At 37.3% G+C, this 20,134-nt stretch overlaps 1 protein-coding gene across 1 annotated transcript in view; it reads left to right on the forward strand.

Moving 5' to 3' along the window:
• The window catches only part of LOC133083666 (ELKS/Rab6-interacting/CAST family member 1-like), a gene marked incomplete at its 3' end in the record, with an annotated part of 87,546 nt that overhangs the window by 58,063 nt on the left and 9,349 nt on the right, over positions 1-20,134 (forward strand). Inside the window, 4 exon segments of the mRNA XM_061179785.1 lie at positions 11,244-11,381; positions 12,649-12,789; positions 13,734-13,874; positions 19,625-19,818. Coding sequence (XP_061035768.1) covers positions 11,244-11,381; positions 12,649-12,789; positions 13,734-13,874; positions 19,625-19,818 — 614 coding nt within the window.

Here is a 20,134-nt window from a genome sequence, read left to right on the forward strand (position 1 = left end):
TTCAGTTGTTTTTGGTATACTTACAAGGTTGTGCAACCATCACTTTTGTCCAGTTCCAGAACATTTTCATGACCCTAAAAAGAAACCCATACCTGTCACAACCCCTATACTCTGCATCCACTGCCTACTTTTTGTCTTTATCAATTTGCCTATGCTAGACATTTCATAGAAATGTAATCATATAATATGTAGCTTTTTATGTCTTGCTTCTTTAACTTAATGTTTTCAAGGTTCATTATGTTGTAGCAAGTGTCAGTACTTTATTCCTTTTTATGGCTGAATAATATTCCATTGTAATGAATATAGCACATTTTTTTTTATCCATCCATCAGTTTCTGGACGTTTGGGTGGTTTCCACTTGAATAATGATTATGTTACATCTATGTACAAGTTTTTGTATGAACATACGTTTTTCATTTCTCTTGAGTTTATATCTTGGGATGGAATTGATGTTAACTTTACCTGTAACTTTTTGAGGAACTGCCAAACTGTTTCTAAAGCGGCTGAACCATTTTACATTTCTGCCAACACTAGTTATTTTTCTTTTTCAAATAGCCATTCTAATGGGTGTGCAGTGGTATGTTGTTGTGGTTTTGACTTCTATTTCCATAATGACTAATGATGTTGAATGTCTTTTCATGTAATTGCTGGCCATCTGTGTATCTTCCTTGGAGAAATGTCTATTCAGATCCTTTGCCCATTTTTAAATTGAGTTATTTGTCTTTGTATTGAGTTCTAGAAAGTCTTTATTCGGGAGATTCCATCCATATCAGATAAGTGATTTGCACATATTTCTCCCATTCTCTGGGTTATCGCTTCACTGTCTTGGTAGCATCCTTTGATGCACAAAAGTTTTAAATTTGATGAAGTCCAATTTATCTGTTTTTTCCTTAGTTGCTTATGTTTTTGACATCATATCTAAGAAACCATTGCCTAATTGAAGGTCACAAAGATTTCCTCCTGTGTTTTCTTCTAAGAGTTTTATAGTTTTAGCTTTTACGTTTAGGTCTTTGGTCCATTCCTAGTTAATTTTTGTATGTGGTGTAAGGTAGGGATCCAACTTCATTATTTTGCATGTGGATATCCATTTGCCCCAGCACCATTTGTTGAAAAGACTGTTCTTTTTCCACTGAATGGTCTTGGGACCACTGCTAAAAATCAGTTGTACATAGACACACATGTTCATTTCTGAACTTTAAGTTCTGTTCCATCAATTTATATGTCTGTCTGTTTCCCACATCACACTGTCTTGGTTACTGTAGCTTTGTAGTAGGTTTTGATATTGGACACTGTGAATCCTCTACCTTTGTTCCTTTTCAAGATCGTTTTGGCTTTTGGGAGTCCAAAAAAAGAAGTAACCACCTCCCCCCAACATCAGGTCTTTCAGTTGATCAACACAGGATGTCTTTTAACTTATTTAGGTTGTTTTTAGTTTCTTTCATTGATGTTTTGTAGTTTTCAGTTTACAAGCCGTGCACTTCTTTAAATTTATTCCTAAATATTTTATTATTTTTGATGCTACTGTAAATGGAATTTTCTTTACTTCATTTTTAGATTATTTATTTTTGGTGTAAAGACATACAAGTGACTCTTGTTTATTGGTCTTGGGTTTTGAAACTTGGCTAAATTGGTTTATTATCTTTAATGGTGTTTTAGTGGATTCTTTAGTATTTTCTACGTATAAGATAAAGCCATCTGCAAATAGAGGTAGCTGTACCTTTTCTTTCCAATGTGGCTGCCTTTTATTTCTTTTTCTTCCCTAATTGCCCTTCCCTAATTGTCCAGTATAATGATGAATAGAGGTGGTGAGAGTGGACATCCTTGTCTTGTTCTTTATCTTAGGGGAAAGGTTTTCATTTTTCACCTTAAGTATGATGTTAACTGGGTTTTTTACAGATGCCTTTTATCCAGTTGAGGAAGTTCCCTTCTATTCCTAGTTTACTGAGTGTTTTTTATCATGAAGAGGTGTTGGATTTTGTCAAATGCTTTTTCTGTAGTTATTGGGATGATCATGTGGTTTCTGTTCTTTATTAATATGGTACATTATATTGATTGATTTTTGTATGGTGAATCAATCTTGCATTCCTGGGATAAGAGTGGATGTGTTTTTAAAGAGCCTTGTATTTTTCACCTGGAGAGATGTAGAAACTTGTTCTACCACCATTATCATGGAGGCAATAGGAATGGACCTGAGAGAACATAGCCTTTGGATAAATGCTTTATTTTCAAGTGCTAGGGTATAATATAAACAAGAAGCATTTAAAGGCTTATAGTGTAATGCTTTGTACAACACAGAAGTAATTTTGACTCTTATTAAAACATCATTTCTTTGGACTTTTAAGTAGGTTCGTGAATAATTTGAGGATTTATGTGATGTGTCCATTTTCTATTAATCGTATGCCATATTAATATTCTCAGAGTCTTGCAAGCTCTAGTTTGGAGTGCCCTGACTTCTGTTTTGACTGAAAACATATTTTAAACTTGAAAAATGGTAATTAACAAGTCAATATGGAAGGGTCAGATTCCTTTTGGGACAAAGGTTGTTCTTAGTAGTCTCTCAGAAGACCTTGTAGCAGGAACTTGTCAGAGTATAAATATTACATAGATAAGTATCTAGAAAGAGGCAAAGGATTTGGGAAAAAAATGCTTGATCAAAGTTTTGAAGCACAGTTAATATTTTCTTCTGCTTAAAACTGCTTATAATTTGGCATGAATTAACTTGCATTGCATTCTCACCTGTGGGAATGCCTGTTTGGATAGACGCCTAGGTGCCTGTCAACTCTAGTTGAGAAGTTGAAATAATTAACCTCCTGAAGAAATTATTAAATCAAACTTTGATGAAGTAGCTTTTTGTGCTCTTCCTTCTCTCTGCCATACCGATATGTACACCCTCACCAGAAAATAGCTTCCAGCATCAGTCGTGTATTTTGTCCTTTATCTGTTTTATCTTCCTGTAATTGCCAGACCTCCTTACTTTTTTCTCCTAACACTTTTTTTTTCCTACAGGGGTTTTTCAGATTAGAAAAATCATTCAAGTTGACCAAGGAGAATTTACAAAATTTAATAAGATTCTTGGGCTTCCATTGCATATAGGTGAGGAACTGTTGTTTGGATCTGTTCTCCCTGCATCCCAACCAGGCCAAACTCTTACACAGCAAATTTGGTAACACAGTATCTTTGTAAAACAGCTAAGCAAGTAATTTTAAGTGAAGTGGCTATTCGTTTTAGAAAATATTGTGGGTATTTGAAAAGAATGCCACTAATTAATGATTTTTAACTTTTCTCCTACCCTTTTGACAATCTGATGAAAGCTGTGGGTGCTCTTCATGTAAAAATGCACATGGCTCATTTGTGTGGACTGGGATGTCAGACACACCTTAAAGGCCATCCCTGAACTCCTGCTTCAAAATGCCCACCATTGGTGAAACAATCAAGTTGGGATACAAGGGTCTCTAGGTTTTACAAAGCCATAAAATTATGTATATGGTTCAAATACAGAGTAAATTGAGAGCAATTACAATTTCATGTTAAATATTATTTAACTAGGAAGAGCATACATAGCTGCTGGGTATAATGGATGCTGTGATGAGTGACCCAGATCCCTGCTGAGGGTTGAAGGATGTATTCCCCCAGGTGCTGGAAGTATCCCCTGTGGAGATTGCGTTGGCTAAAGAGACCTACCTTGTACAAGGCCACATCCCTTCCCATTGGTATCCAATGATTGATCCTTGTAGGGTACAAGGGCTTGAATCCATTGCCCTGACTTGGGGCAACTCTGAAAGGTCATCGCAGATTCAGAGCTCCCCATGGGGTTGTCTGAATCCTTTGGGACTTCATGGCAGCCTAATTTCTCTCTCTGCACCATCATGCTCCCCCCCCCAACTTCCTTTCCACTGGTATTGATCCCAAGAGCACCCTCTAATTTCTTGAACAATAAGATCTGTCTCAAGGTCTGCTTCTTGGGAAACCCAGCCTTGTCACACTAGGATTGACTTTTAGTACAAGTTAGCTTACTTCAGGCCATAAAAGTAGGCCTGGCTAAAATAAAAATTGAGTGAGATGAACTTGAATTTAGACTTAAAATATGTGAAGCATCCTATTGCTGTTTCCTTTGGACCTTATATTTCAAATAGGTTTTGCAAGTCTTGGTTTCTCTGGATTCATTTGTTATCTCTCAGTCTTCCTTTGGCATTGCAGAAACCCCCCCAAGTCTCTGACAGCTTGGTTTGGTCCCACAGTATGAACCTGTGGAAGGTGTGGGTTAAATAGAAATGCTCACATGTCCCACAGAAACCCCTAGAGATTTCCCATGTTGGTAAGTGCATATATTAGGAGAATCTCTCTTATCATGATCCTAATCATATTTCTTGTAAATCCTAAGATTTCTCAGATAGGAGTTAGAAAATTATTGCTTTTGTCATTATCATTGAAATGATGTATGTCCATTCTGAATATTTGAAAAATGTGGAAAAGGTATAACAAGGAAAATTCTATGTAAAAATAAACTTTTCCTTCAAATTGGGATAATATTGTACATTTTGATAACTTTTCTTTTTCATGTAATATTATATAATAAAGAAGTTTGCATATCCTTAATTAATCATCAAGTATATGAACTGTAATGGTTGATAGAGCATATTTAATTTAGCTAGACTTCTATTGTTATGTACTTGATTTTTCCCGACTTTGTTATTGGTAATAAGTAATACAAAGAATAGTGGTTCTTTGTGGGGGGATGGGCAGAAACTAAGCCTAGTGTGTTTGCTTTAATCAGTTACTTAAAAATACTGAGTTCTTTCAGCACTAAAATGTAGTGAACTATTAGATCTAAGAGTGTTCTATCTATTGTTATCGTACAGCTTCAAGGGATGCCATTCGTATAGGTGTGAATTGAGGTCCTAGGTACAGTCTCATCATTGCCGCTGCTTCACAAGGATAGCCACCATGGATTTATGGGTCCTCTTTTCTTTTTTTTTTTTTTTGAGCAATTTTAGCATATGAATATCCGTCAAGTTTTTATATATGCCTGCCAGATATAAAAAGAAGTATTTGAGCCATTTCCTTAATTGTCTACCAAGCAGATCTTGATTAGCAGTGTGACCTTTGGTCTCACCAGCTTTTGCTTCATATTATCCAGTTATTTTAATTCAAGAGGTCCCTAGTTCCATTATCTGTACCATGAGCAAGTCTATCAAGGAACTTACTTTCCCTCCCAGCAATTAATAAAATCTAACCAGAGCAATGGACTCTGTATTTTCCTAAAGGTCATAGCTATACTTCCTGTATAGTTCAATTTGAACAGTTTTTAAGATAAAATACAGTAGTACTCTGCTGAAGTTTATTACTTTTTAAATGTTCTCGTCTTTCCCATCACAAGAATACAGTTGTATTTTAGAATTGAAAGGAATAGTAGTGGTCTTTGTCTTGCAGGTAGGTAATTAGAAAGAACAAGTAACTTGCCCAGTGGGACATAGCTAGCTATTTATTCATCACGGTAATCCGTCCATTACTTATATGATGAGAGAATAGCATAATTGGGAGGGAAACTCAACCAAAGAAATAATTGGTTGTCAGCCAGAATCTTTGCTGGGCTTATTAAAGACCCTAAACAGTCACTGAGAATATAGATATGGGAGTTTTAACAACCTAAATTGTGTTTAAAACACTGCTTAGAGTTCCACATGACTTTGTTGCTCTTGTATCCTCTAATCGTTGGAAACACATAACTGGACAAGTAAAATTTAGAGGCCAGTACAGTCTGGGCAAACCCTGATCATTTTGGTAAAGTATAGTTGTGCCTTGTTAGTACATTTCACAGGCCTGCAGGATGGTAGACAAACAATTGCGTAGATCAGGGGACTTAGCGAATTTTTCCTTTTTAGATTCCATTGATTACTGTAGATCTCTTTTGCCAGCTGATTATGACCAGTTCATCCAGACTGTACTTTTACCACTGATACTGAGAGGTATTATTAACCCAAGAAGGTAAAGGTCAGAGCCTTTCTGAGTAACTTGCTTTCCACAATACATTTGACACTGATGGCTGCTTAGAACAAGTGTGGAGGCATCATCAAAAAAATTCTTTCCTTTAAATGATGTTCCAGGTAGCTAGGTGACTGCAAGGAGTATTTTGGGATTTCTTGTCCTTAGAACTACATCCTATAGGAAGTCCCTTCTACGTTTGCTCAGTGATTAGGGCCTCAGCAGCAGAGCAATCAGTTCCACTTGACTAGGAATAAATCACCCATGTTGAACCATGATAGTTTCTGACAGCTGGCAATGCTGATAAAAACCAAAACAAAAGATGTTAAGAAATCTGTGCCAGTGTGGAGCTGGTGTGCAGATTTGATGGATTCACGTGCAGCGTGCATTCTGCATTAGTCTTCCTCCTCTTTCATCGGTTTTTCTCTCTTTGTAAAATAAAAATTGTACGAGGAGAAGAAAGGCTCTATATCATATAATAATTATTTCTATTTTCTTTCTAGCCCAGTTAACAGAGTTAAACTCTAATTAGAGAGGTCATTTTAAGGAAAACGTCTTCCTTCTCTAAATAGTTATTTAGAAAGTGTTTCCTTCTTGAATTCTTCACTCTTAGTTCTTCTCTATGATTTTAGGCTGTATGTATAAACCTGATTGACCCTTCCCCTCCCTATTCATCACCAGGGACACAGATAATATAGACTAAACACAAATTCCTTCGATCTCTGCACAATTTTACTCATGCAGAAATTGAATACATGTTAATAGCTGCTTAATGATTTCTTCTTAATACAGATTGGTTATGCATGAAGTAGGAAGAGCCCATAGAATTATAAAATACATTATTTTCTGCAACAATTTTTTATTAATTTTCAATATTACTAAGTATAAGTTATTAAAGTAAAAGAAGAAAAGCTTTTTTAGCTGTTGTTAAGTGCTCCTTAGTCCGTGTGTATAAATAAACTAGCCTCCTTCTACCCCTTGAAAGGCTAAACAGACTGTCTTAATACTATCATGATATTGATCCTGATATCAAGTACCTTTGGTTCTGCCCACCAGCTTTAGTGTGTTATGTTTGACTATACACGGAAGTACATGGAAGATGCTCTTCTGCATTGGCAGAGGTTTGGTACCTCCACCCTTCCTTCTTTGCTTCTGTAGGGGAGAATATTTTCATATGTGACCGTAGTAATAACATTGTGTTTATTGATAAACATTACTTAATAACAAGGAATCATTTATGGAAAGATGCTTGAGACATCTTTGTGTGATTCTTCTTTCCCCCCCCCCCTAATAATTATAGTCTTGTGGTGGAGCTTCAATAGTTGTTATACATAGATTTCTGAAAACAGTGCCTGATACATACCACACTCTCTGTGTTAGTGGTCCCTCTTGTCACCACTGCCGCCGCCTCCTCCACCACCCCCATCACGAGTAATTTTTTGTTGTTTTTATCATATTGCCATTTTAGGGATTCTGTGGTTTCTGTTTCTACAAAATGGAAAGTTTTTTTCTTGGGTAGATCTTCTGAGCATATTTAAAGGAGTATTTTTCCACTTAGCATGATTCTGAAGCAGTCATCTTTATCATTAATAGTCGAGTATGTGCATAACTGATCCAGTTTTTCTCTTAGCTGTTGTATTCAAAGCTTTTGTAAATAGTATATTTTAGATCCTGTGGATAATTGAACTTGGTACAGAATGGGATTTCCACTATATATTTTATAGAAATTGCATAGTAAATACTGAAATGGTGTGATATGGGACTATTAGGGTGAACAGTTTTCACAGCCTCTATATTGGATTAGTTAAAAGAAGAGAATAATGGCAAGATTAATATGATAGCATTCATACACCCCTTGGTTAGCAACGTCTGAACCCAGAGAGCCTTCATCACGAAATCACGATTTTGAGTCACAACCAAAGTGAGGATATATAAAAGGAGCTTTCAGTAGGATTCAGCTGCTGTCCATCGTGATGCTGGGTAAACGGAAAGTGCTTTGTACACACCCGTCCTCCCACACACCACACAGAGCCTCTTTTGGGTTAATGCTCTTGCAGCTGGTTTGCACATATCTGCATCTACCACAAGTCTTCCTTGCCGATAGCAGCTTGCCCAAAGGAGACAGCTCTAGTGAGCGCTGCCCTTTCTTCACTGTGGAATGGCTATTTCTGCTCTCCAGGAATAGCCATCCTCTTCCTCCCCTCCAACTCAACAGTTTAGACAGCTGGCTAATTGGATAAGAAAGTAGCTTAGGGAGAACTTGTTAATGGGGATTTTACCTGGTTTAGCAGCTTCTGCACCTGAGTATATCAGGAAAAGTCTTTTTGTTTGTTGGTTTGTTTGTTTGTTTTTGTTTTTGCTGGCAAAGAATAATGGATCCCTTTAATAGTTGGACTACATACAAATTATACAAGTGGAATTGTTAACAGTTAACGTCTTAATTTTTTCTTAGATGCTGATGATGGAGGAGAAAGAAGGGTATAATCCTTATTATGCATGTAAGGGCTGTTTGTATATTAGGTGGGCTCATAAAACAAATCTCTGTTTTCTTGTATGTAAAACTTGGTTGGTTCTATGAAGTTTTATTTTTTAAAAAAGGTGGTTGTACTGCTCTTTCTTGGTAAAAAAGTCTAATCAACAGAATGATGATATCTTTTTTGTGTGTGTAAGGTTTATATGTCAGCAACTAGGATGACCCACACAGCTGGTTAAATATGTAAACACCAGGGCATTGCCTTCTGTATGTTATGGAGTACTAGATTTTTAAGTGGCAAAATCTCTTTAGTGGTTGTGAATTTACCTAAGTATTGATCCATATGAGATTCCAATAGGAGTGTCTGATTAAACTAAAGGAAACTAATGCTTTTCATATGTGATGGTCTTTTCTCTCACAGTATGCTTTGGACTTTATCGGCATGGAAAAGACTGGAGCCAGTTTCAATGGTTCACCTGAAGGATTCTTCCTTCTTTAAAGAGTGAAAATCCAAGCCTGACAGTACTCATGGTTCCCTATTCTGAGTTCGCTGAATCTTTTCGCTTAGCTTATTTGTTCTGCTGTGGAATTCTCAGGGACTGTAGAGAGGGACCTTTTTTTCTTCCCCTTGGAAGGGTCTGCTTGGAATGAAGCAGACCCTTAAAGAGCTTATATTAAATTGATTGATGCAGGAATTATTTGAAGGTTGGATTTAGGTTCTTTTCTTGGCAGAAGTTTATGTGTATGCCTAAATACAGTTTATAAAAGTCCAAGCTTATGTATTATTTACTGACTAATGAACCAGTATTTATTATAGACCTGATGTGTGCCAGATATGAAGATACAAAGCTGGGGTAGAGGAGTAAGATCCAGTCTATTTGTGGAGATGTGTATAGAATGAGTAATAACAGTATGGTTGGAGATTCGTGTTATAATGTATAGATAGATGGAAGAATGGAGATAAATGTATAGATAGAGAAAAGAATGGGGGATGTGTATATGTATGTATGTAGATCAATACTTTGTTCATGTGTGATGGCATACAGACTGTGGTCATCTTATTGTCATGGGGGTAAGAGCAAGAAAGTCGTCCCAAAGCAGATAACATTTATGTTGTTTTTTGAAAGCCATGTGAAATAAACCAGCTAGTTCAAGAGTAGACGATGATATTATATTCTCCTGCTTCATTTTTCTCTGTAGGACTTATCACCATCCTACATACTATGTTCATTTCATTCATTCATTCCTTGTCTATCGTATTAGGATTAAGCTCTTTGAGGGTAGGGATTTTTGTCTGTTTGGATTAATTCTATATCCTCAACACCTAGAAAACTGCCTGGCACGTAGCTGAATGAAAGAATGAAGTTTGTGAGTTTTAGAATAGTTGTCTTACTTATTTTCCTTTTGCTTATTAAGAATATCTCTCTACAGTTCCTCCATATTTTTGCTTACTATTTTTCATTGTGTGTACGGGAGTCTCCCTAGTGATAATATGCTGTTTCCACACTATTTCACAAACCCATCCCCTATTTTCCATCTCTCTTAGCTCACTTAGTTTCCAAACTCTCTTACCTGAATTGATACGATCTCCTAGCTGTTTTCATGTCTCTACGTAACTCCCCTTAGATATTGAATATCTTCTCCACAGCTATCAGAATTATCAGTCTGAAATACAGAACTGACCGGACTGTTGCTTTGCTTAAAAGTCCCTAATAGTTCCCATCTGTCTAGAGTAAAATGTGTGCTCGTTAGAATGGCACGGAAGCCCATCCATAGCTTGGATTCAGGTACATAAAGTCCCCTTCCCATCTTATAATGAAAATGGGTCTGTTCATTTTTCTTTGTGTCACTAGTGCCTGGCATATAATAGAGAATTCACCAATAGTTTTTTGAGTAAATGAATGCGTACTAGGGTATATGAAGGAATGAATAACTATAATAATAAATTTCATTGAAAATGCTTGCTGTTGAAATAAAAGATGATATAAAAACCTAACTTGAACACTAGCATTTAAGAACAGTTTTTCCGGGCTTCCCTGGTGGCGCAGTGGTTGTGAATCTGCCTGCCAATGCAGGGGACACGGGTTCGAGCCCTGGTCTGGGAAGATCCCACATGCCGCGGAGCAACTGGGCCCGTGAGCCACAACTACTGAGCCTGCGCGTCTGGAGCCTGTGCTCCGCAACAAGAGAGGCCGCGACAGTGAGAGGCCCGCGTACCGCGATGAAGAGTGGCCCCCGCTCGCCACAACCAAAGAAAGCCCTCGCACAGAAACGAAGACCCAACACAGCCAAAAATAAATAAATAAATAAATAAATTTAAGAACAGTTTTTCCTTTTTACAGCTGATTTGTTTTTCTTAGCATCCAGCTGTTCAATTTGCTGTCCTCCCTCAGCATTTTTTAAAGGAATCTCTCTGGGCATTTACACTGTTGCTTTGGAAGTAATCCAGTTTCTCATGGCTTTCCTCTTTGTAGGTCTTCCCTTTATCCCCATCCCTATATGTTGGGTCTTTTCTCCCTAGCTACTTTCCTTATTTCTTTATAGAGATTTATGACTCTGCATGTATGACCATACCCATGTGTATGTCTTTTCTCTCTTCTGGCTATAAGTTCTCAGTTTAAAGCTTTGCATGAAGTTCTAAGACCCTTAGGGTTAAATTACTTCTACAGAGCACACACTGACAACCCTGATCTACCTGTTTCCAACTTAAAATGATTTTTATTGTGACTGTTTGTATTTCTCTGAATTTCCTTTTTTCCCCCCCCTTAAATGTGTGTGCACAACTCAGATTGAAAATCTCCAAGAGCAACTTAGAGATAAGGAAAAGCAGATGAGCAGCTTGAAGGAGCGAGTCAAATCCTTGCAGGCTGACACCACCAACACTGACACCGCCTTGACTACTTTGGAGGAGGCCCTTGCCGAGAAGGTGGGTGACTGGCCCAGACTCCTCACAGACACATTTCTTCTGCTTTCTCATTAATCTGAAAGTCACTTTAGTGATGAGACTTGATAGAGGAGACAGAAGAAGTCGCTTTGGCAAAAGGGAAAAGAGCTGCCTGTACTGTTGCTGACGTACCCAGTGTAAGGGAGAGAAGATTCGTTTTGTTGTTGCCAATTTAAGCATCTGTTGCTAGGCAGGATGGATTCTGTACTGGAGGGCAGTGGCTGAAGTTTCTAAAGATATCAGCCATGTGCTCCCTGCTTACTATCTTCTTTTTATGTGTATGGTCAGCTAGAATTCGGTGATGTGGGAATGTCAGACACTGACCATCAGGAGGCAACATTAGTTCTCTTTTACTGTGCCGCATTGGGATCTAATATATTCGTGGGTTTTAGTTATTAATACGGTGTACTTGCTGTTTTTCTAGTCGTGGCCTTGCCACTTCATTTTGCCTTCATGAGCAAACCTAGTTTTTTCAGGAATGGTTGACTAAATAAAGAAGTGGCCCAACATGACAAGTGTTAATGTCTTGGAGGAGGTTTAAGGACTCTTGGTGGGGCATTTTAATTGGATTCTTCTTCTTCTTCTTCTTATTTTTTCTTTAAGGGATAGGGTTACTGTTCCTTAAGCCTCTTGGACTCAGAATGTTTCAGGCTTCCTGCCCAGGGATCAAGGCTTGATCCCCGAATATATTCAGAAATAATACCCATAAATATACTTAAAGTGCTTCAACTTTCAAACTTCCTGAGTATCTGTTGACAGAAGTTTTAATGGTTTCTCTTTTCTTTATCCTTCTTTATGCTTTAAGCTCAACAAATCATAATCTCTCCAACCTCCTCCTGTTTGCTGTGTGAGTTGTGAGTTGTTTCCATTGCTTTGTAGGCAACATGTGAATTATATATAGAAAAGAAATATTTGCTACTTATTGTCCTTAGGGTATATGTATAAGTTTTTTGTTGCTTGGGATTTGAATAAATGAGATTATTCCAAAAGAATACTCTAGGGACATCTAATACTAATTAAGGTTATAGGAAAAGAAACCTAGGGGAATCAAAAGAATAAAACCAGATGTATGTTAGGGCAAGATAGGTTGGAAGGTTGAATTCTTTACAAGGTCAATTATTAACGACCTATCACTGTCTTTTGAATGGAGGATGGAAGTGTGAAATTTTTTCAGCTAGAAGCTGAATTGCAGTCATATGATAGAAGTATGAAGGGAATTTTCTCATGTATTGATGTGCTCTCTTATCAGGAGCGGACAGTCGAACGCTTAAAGGACCAGCGGGACCGAGATGAGCGAGAAAAGCAGGAGGAAATTGATAACTACAAAAAAGATCTTAAAGACCTGAAAGAAAAAGTCAGCCTATTGCAAGGCGACCTCTCAGAGAAAGAGGTCAAGATCACCAAAATGGAATTATTTGGTTTGCTTAGCCAGTGCATTGTGTGTATATGTCGTTGGTGTTTACATAATGCGTATAAAAAAAGGGTCTGTTGGAAGATTTAAAGAATCTTCTTATAGCAAGGATTATTTCAGGAAGCTTTGCAGAGATATAGTAGATTGAATCATTTCTTTCCTAAGTCTTACCTCTTACCTCTTCCAACTGTTATGAGTTGGCTTCTTACTTGCTAATGACGTTTTACAGATCCTAAAATAACAGTATTTCTCCAGTTACATTTGGAGAAATATTGTGCTAATGGTGAGAAAGCTGATAGACGAACGGCATATGCACAAGGAGGACAGTTTATGTACATCAGCTCTTAACGATCACCTCAACATTGGCAGAGAAATCTTAAATGATTGTTGACCAATTATGTGACTTAATATACTTTGATTTTACTTTTGAAGAATCTTGTCAATGTCACCTAAATAGCAGAAATGCCTAATGCCTTGTGATCAGATAATAATGAGCTTTAGGGACATTCTCAGGGTTTTCTTTCTAATATCTTTAGGAAAATTTATGGGAATTTATGTTTCTAATAGAATGTTTCTTCCAAAATTAGAAGACAAGAAAAAAGTCAGTGTAGCTACTAAGGTTGACTGCTTACATTCACAAAGCTTGATCTACTTCCATTTATTTTGTGGGAATGGATATGTATTGGTAGGGCTCTTTAAGTCACTATTCAGTTGGTATTTCTTGGGAATTCATTCTGTTTTAGTTAGAACTTGAAAGCCAGAGCTAATGTTGTTGTTCTGTATTTCATGTTCTTGAAATGGAAATATGTCAGTATATGCTAATGGAAAGAAACTACAAACCACCAGGAAAATAAATTTAAGAATTTAAATCTCCATTTTGTTAATAAATAGTATTTATTCTAGATGTATGTTGCTTCTTTTAGGCTTCACTCTTGGATCTGAAAGAGCATGCTTCTTCCCTGGCTTCCGCAGGACCGAAAAAGGACTCACGGCTTAAGACACTAGAAATTGCTTTGGAGCAGAAGAAGGAAGAGTGTCTGAAGATGGACTCGCAGTTGAAAAAGGTTAAAGAAAACTTTTCCAATTTCTTGCTTTGCTTTATTTATTTTTTTTAAGTTTCTGCTTTATAACAAAGTGAATCAGCTATACATATACATATATCCCCATATCTCCTCCCTCTTGCATCTCCCTCCCATCCTCCCTATCCCACCCCTCTAGGTGGTCACAAAGCACCGAGCTGATCTCCCTGTGCTATGCGGCTGCTTCCCACTAGCTATCTGTTTTACATTTGGTAGTGTATATATGTCCATGCCACTCTCTCACTTCGTCCCAGCTTACCCTTCCCCCTCCCCGTGTCCTCAAGTCCGTTCTCTACGTCTGCGACTTTATTCCTGTCCTGCCCCTAGGTTCTTCATAACTTTTTTTTTTTTTTTAGATTCCGTATATATGTGTTAGCATATGGTATTTGTTTTTCTCTTTCTGACTTACTTCACTCTGTATGACAGACTCTAGGTCCATCCACCTCACTACAAATACCTCCATTTCGTTTCTTTTTATGGCTGAGTAATATTCTATTGTATATATGTGCAACATCTTCTTTATCCATTCATCTGTTGATGGACACTTAGGTTGCTTCCATGTCCTGGCTATTGTAAATAGAGCTGTAATGAACATTGTGGTACATGACTCTTTTTGAATTATGGTTTTCTCAGGGTATATGCCCAGTAGTGGGATTGCTGGGTTGTATGGTAGTTCTATTTATAGTTTCTTAAGGGACCTCCCTACTGTTCTCCATAGTGGTTGTATCAGTTTACATTCCCACCAACAGTGCAAGAGTGTTCCCTTTTCTCCACACCCTCTCCAGCATTTATTGTTTGTAGATTTTTTGATGATGGCCATTCTGACTGGTGTGAGATGATACCTCATTGTAGTTTGGATTTGCATTTCTCTAATGATTAGTGATGTTGAGCATCCTTTCATGTGTTTGTTGGCAATCTGTATATCTTCTTTGGAGAAATGTCTATTTAGGTCTTCTGCCCATTTTTGGATTGGGTTGTTTGTTTTTTTGATATTGAACTGCATGAGCTGCTTGTATATTTTGGAGATTAATCCTTTGTCAGTTGCTTCATTTGCAAATATTTTCTCCCATTCTGAGGGTTGTCTTTTCATCTTGTTTATGGTTTCCTTTGCTGTGCAAAAGCTTCTAAGTTTCTAGGTCCCATTTGTTTATTTTTGTTTTTATTTCCATTTCTCTAGGAGGTGGGTCAAAAAGAATCTTGCTGCGATTTATGTCATAGAGTGTCCTGCCTCTGTTTTCCTCTAAGAGTTTTTATAGTGTCTCGCCTTACATTTAGGTCTTTAACCCATTTTGAGTCTATTTTTGTGTATGGTGTTAGGGAGTGTTCTGCTTTCATTCTTTTACATGTAGCTGTCCAGTTTTCCCAGCACCATTTATTGAAGAGGCTGTCTTTTCTCCACTGTATATTCTTGCCTCCTTTATCAAGAATAAGGTGACCATATGTGAGTGGGTTTATCTCTGGGCTTTTTACCCTGTTCCATTGATCTATATTTCTGTTTTTGTGCCAGTCCCATACTGTCTTGATGACTGTTCTTGCTTTGCTTTAAATAACAGCATAGTAGAAAACTCTATAGTGTCCATATGGAATAACTTACCAGTGGAGTAATAATCTCCTAAAATTCAAAATACCATTTATACCTTGATTAATTCTCTTGGCATTCTTATCCTATTTTACTTTACTCCTGAGAGTCCCCAAACTCTTAGAAAATTGGCAATTCAGAGTAAGATTAAAATATGCAGCTCCTTTATAGAGGAAATGTAAGACCACAATGTAAAAATCTCAATTATCTGATATTTTTCTTCTATTAGCATTAGGCTTCCTGGAAAGAGATAATTTAACAGCGATAGTCACCCATACCGGTGAATATTAGAATTTGGTACAGGTATTTACTATCCATTTCATTGATTTACACCTCTCTAATATTTATATGGCAGTTTGTGGTTTTCAAAGCACTGTCATACTTATTATCTCTGAGTTACCAACTCTGATTAACTGGGTCCAGTTCACGTGATTACTGATGAAAAGAGGGCCCAGCCTAGTCTTGAGACTTGGTGGTGTTCTTTTGACATATATTGGGTGTGTTCAGCATGAACACCTCGTGATGAATCATAATTTAGGGTATGCCAGAAATGAAGTCATATTCTTAAGCTAAGGAAAGGAAGAAAATCCAGTAGCTTAAAGTTACTTTTGAATAAGTAGGAAAATACTTTTTTTGAGATTAACTAATTCAGATTTGGTAATTGACTTTTTTCCCCCTCACTAAATAAGTGGAGGTAATTTTCTATTTAATACTGGACTATTGAAGGTAAGACTGTTAGATGTATTTAGGATTATGAAACTGAGCAGTAACTGTCAAGAGTAATAAATGTTATTCACTAATATTCCAAACTCGCCTATTTATGGCAATCCCACGTTTTCTCTTTGTTTATTTTTAATCTCCTTGTTATGATACTTCTATAGCTGGTCATTTTTATGATCTCTTAAACTTTGTGTTTAGGTTCATGAGAAAAAATAAAGTTATCTTTGGGTAGAGGACTTGGTGGCTTCCCCCTACTCTGATTTATTACTTGTTTTTCTGCTAATTGCCATTTTACTTTTCGTATTTTCCCTTCTTTCATTCTGGACAACTGTAACTTTTCATTTTAATTAATTAGTGATGTTTTCCTATTACACTGCTCCCACAACGCCCTCCTCCAACCTAAATATAGGTTGCTCTAGAGTTTGCAATATACATTTTCACTCTTTTCTTTTTCCTCAGCTTTTTCAATGCCAAAAATTGTATATATTTAAGGTGTACAACATGATGCTTTAATCTATGTATGCATTGTGAAATGGTTACCACAGTCACGCTAATTAACACATTCATCAACCTTAAATAGTTACTTTTTTCGTGTGTGTGGTGAGAACACTTTTTAAAAATTGTAGTATAATTGACATATAACATTTTATTAGTTTCTGGTGTACAACATAACAACTCAATATTTGTATATATTGCAAAATCATCACCACAGTAAATCTATTGATCATCCATCAATATACATAGTTATAAATTTTTTTTCTTGTGATGAGAACTTTTAAGATTTATTCTCTTAGCAACTTTGACATATGCAGCACATATTTATAGTCACCATGCTGTACATCACATCCCCAGGACTTACTGTTTTGTAACTGGAAATGTGTACCTTCTGGTCACCTTCACCCATGTCGCCCACCTCTGACTCCCCACTTCTGGCAGGCTACCGGTCTTTTCTATCTATGAGCTTGGTCTTTTTGTTTTTGTTTTAGATTCCATATATAAGTGCAATCATAATGACATTTATCTACTCTGTCTGACTTATCTCACTTAGCATGTTCTCAAGGTCCATCCATATTGTGGCCAATGAAAAGACTTTCCCCCTTTTTTATGGCTGAGTAATATTCCTGTGTGTGTATACATACATACATACGTACATACCACATTTTCTTATCTATTCATCCACTGATGGACACTTAGGTTGTTGAGAACACTTTTTAAGATGTATTCTCTTAGCAAATTTCAAGTATGCAACACAACATTGTTAACTAGAGTCAATATCCTATACGTTAGCTCCCCAGGACTTATTCATCTTATAACTGAAAGTTTGTACACTTTGACCAACATCTTCCCATTTCCCCCACCCCCAGCCCCTGGCAACCACCCTTCTACCCTCTGCTTTTATGAGTTCACCTTTTTCAGATTCCACATTATAAGCAAGATCTTACATGTTTTTAATATGTGGCATTTCCTTCTCATTCTTCCTTGGAGTGTCCATTTTTCTGCTTACATTGCCCCTCTACTCTTGGGTGTTGTCTCCTTCTCCCCTTAGCGCCTTTAACTATTTTTTAAAAATATTTATTTTATTTATTTATTTATTTTTTTGTCTGCATTGGGTCTTAGTTGTGGCATGCAGGATCTTCATTGTGATGCGTGGGCTCTCTAGTTGTGGCGCACGGGTTCCAGAGCGCATGGGCTCTGTCGTTTGTGGGATGCAGTCTCTCTAGTTGAGGCGTGGAGGCTCCGTAGTGGCGGCACGCGGGCTTAGTTGCCCTGCGGCATGTGGGATCTTAGCTCTCTGACCAGGGATCAAACCCGTGTCCCCCGCACTGGAAGGCGGATTCTTAACCGCTGGACCACCAGGGAAGTCCTGTGCCTTTAGCTATTTATCATAGTTACTTTAAATTCCCTGTCTGGTAATTCCAACATCTGTGTCAAATATATGAGTCTTATTTTTTACTAGCAGGGGCTAGAGTGGGAGAAATGCCCTTTCCCCAGGTAGGACAAAGCTCTGTTAAAATTTTTACTCCTGAGGGTCTGTCTTTGGATAGAGTACACTTTGGGCATATTTCACAATTGTTACTCTTCCCCTCCTGCAGCCAGAACCACAAGGGGATTTTTGTTGGCTCTTCACTGTGAGACCCTGGTGTGGTTCCTGGATTAAAGCCCATGAAAGTATGGGCCCCCCTAAAACCGCCGGCCCTGGGACTTTCCTCACTCTTTTGCTTGTACGTCCACACTCAGCCCCCAGCAGTTCCTTCAAATTACCACTGAAGTGTTTCTGCTCACAGCTTCTGCTCCAGGTGAGCAGATCTCAGCTTCAGCTCTGTGGGTTTGCCAGTGTCTCTTGATGCTGGAGGGGTAATTTTTCCTGTGACCTCAGTTCTCTGATAGGTCCTAGAAAAGTCATTGATTTTCTGTTTTTCAACTTTTTCTTGTAAAAATAGTAGTGATGACTTCTGAGTTTTTTACATGTTGGAACTGAAGTTCCAGTAGCTTCCCGTATAGAACAGGCCTACTCATTCCTGTTTTATGAAGGTATTTGTATGAATTTTGCTGTTTAGAATAAAATCTAAAATAATAATATAATAAAAACAATTTATTAATTATATTTGGGAGTCAGCTTTAGTTTTATTCTTTAACACATAACTGTTTATGGAATCAATAAGTTAACCTATGCCCAGGAATTTGAAAGTAGATCACAGAGATCTTAATTAACTATATACTTGTCTTATACAGCTTTTTCAGTTCTGCTAGATGTTGAATGAATTTGACTATTTTATCATGTCTGTTTCTAAACTTAATTTGTATTGGAAATTGCCTTATTGAAAATAAAAAACCCTTTGACTTTAAAAAAATGTCTTAAAATAAATGAGAGCATATTTCCTAATGTAAGATTGAGATAAGAGTCTAGTAATAAAATGTAAGACCCAGAATAATTGTTAAATATCATATTTCAGATTTTATCCCATTCTAGTAGATAAGTGCTTCCCTAGCATTATTACATTTTAAAAGCAGGGCAGTGAAGTAAGTCAGACAGAGGAAGACAAATACTGTATGATCTCACTTATATGTGGAATGTAAAAACCAAAAACCAACCAAAAACTGAACTCATAGATACAGAGACCAGATTGGTAGTTGTCAGAAATGGAGGGCTCTGTGTGTGTGTGTGTGTGTGTGTGTGTGTGTGTGTGTGTGTTTGTATAATGGGTGGAGGTGGTCAAAAGGTACAAACTTCCAGTTATAAAAAAAAAAATGTAACTGTGTAGTGATATTTTGTCTATGTAATATTTAAGCAGAGAAGAACCTTATAAATTGAAGACTAGCTGTTAGATGTTTGATAATCCCCTGTTGAAATTGGAGTATAGGTGGCTTTTGGGGACATGGTTTGCCCACTGCCACTGTATGTACATCTGATAGAATTTGGACATTTTCTTTGTAGGCACACGAGGCAGCATTGGAAGCCAGAGCCAGTCCAGAGATGAGTGATCGAATACAGCAATTGGAGAGAGAGATTGCCAGGTACAAAGATGACTCTAGCAAGGCCCGGGCAGAAGTTGACCTCCTCTTGGAAATCTTGAAGGAGGTGGAAAATGAGAAGAATGACAAAGATAAGAAGATTGCTGAGTTGGAAAGGTAAGGAAAGGGAAGCTGAAGAGGCACTCTCTATGTTAGCGAGGTTGAAGGATGGTTTTAAAACTATGTACTTTTCGGGACATATTTTTCCAATATATCTGCCTCTCTGAATTTACTTTATTACCTACTTTTTATTCTAAGTCAGTGTAACTTCACTGTTGCAGTCTCTGAATGGCAACACAGAGTGGGGATAGATTGGGAAGCTATGGACTTCAGCATCATTGATTGGAAAGAGAAAGTATTCATTGATTAAGAAGTTAAAGTTTTCTACTGGCTAATCAAGAGAGTGCAGATAGCCACTTGCTCTCTCATTATT

Source organism: Eubalaena glacialis, unplaced genomic scaffold (genome assembly GCF_028564815.1).
Source record: "Eubalaena glacialis isolate mEubGla1 unplaced genomic scaffold, mEubGla1.1.hap2.+ XY scaffold_488, whole genome shotgun sequence".
NCBI lineage: Eukaryota > Metazoa > Chordata > Mammalia > Artiodactyla > Balaenidae > Eubalaena > Eubalaena glacialis.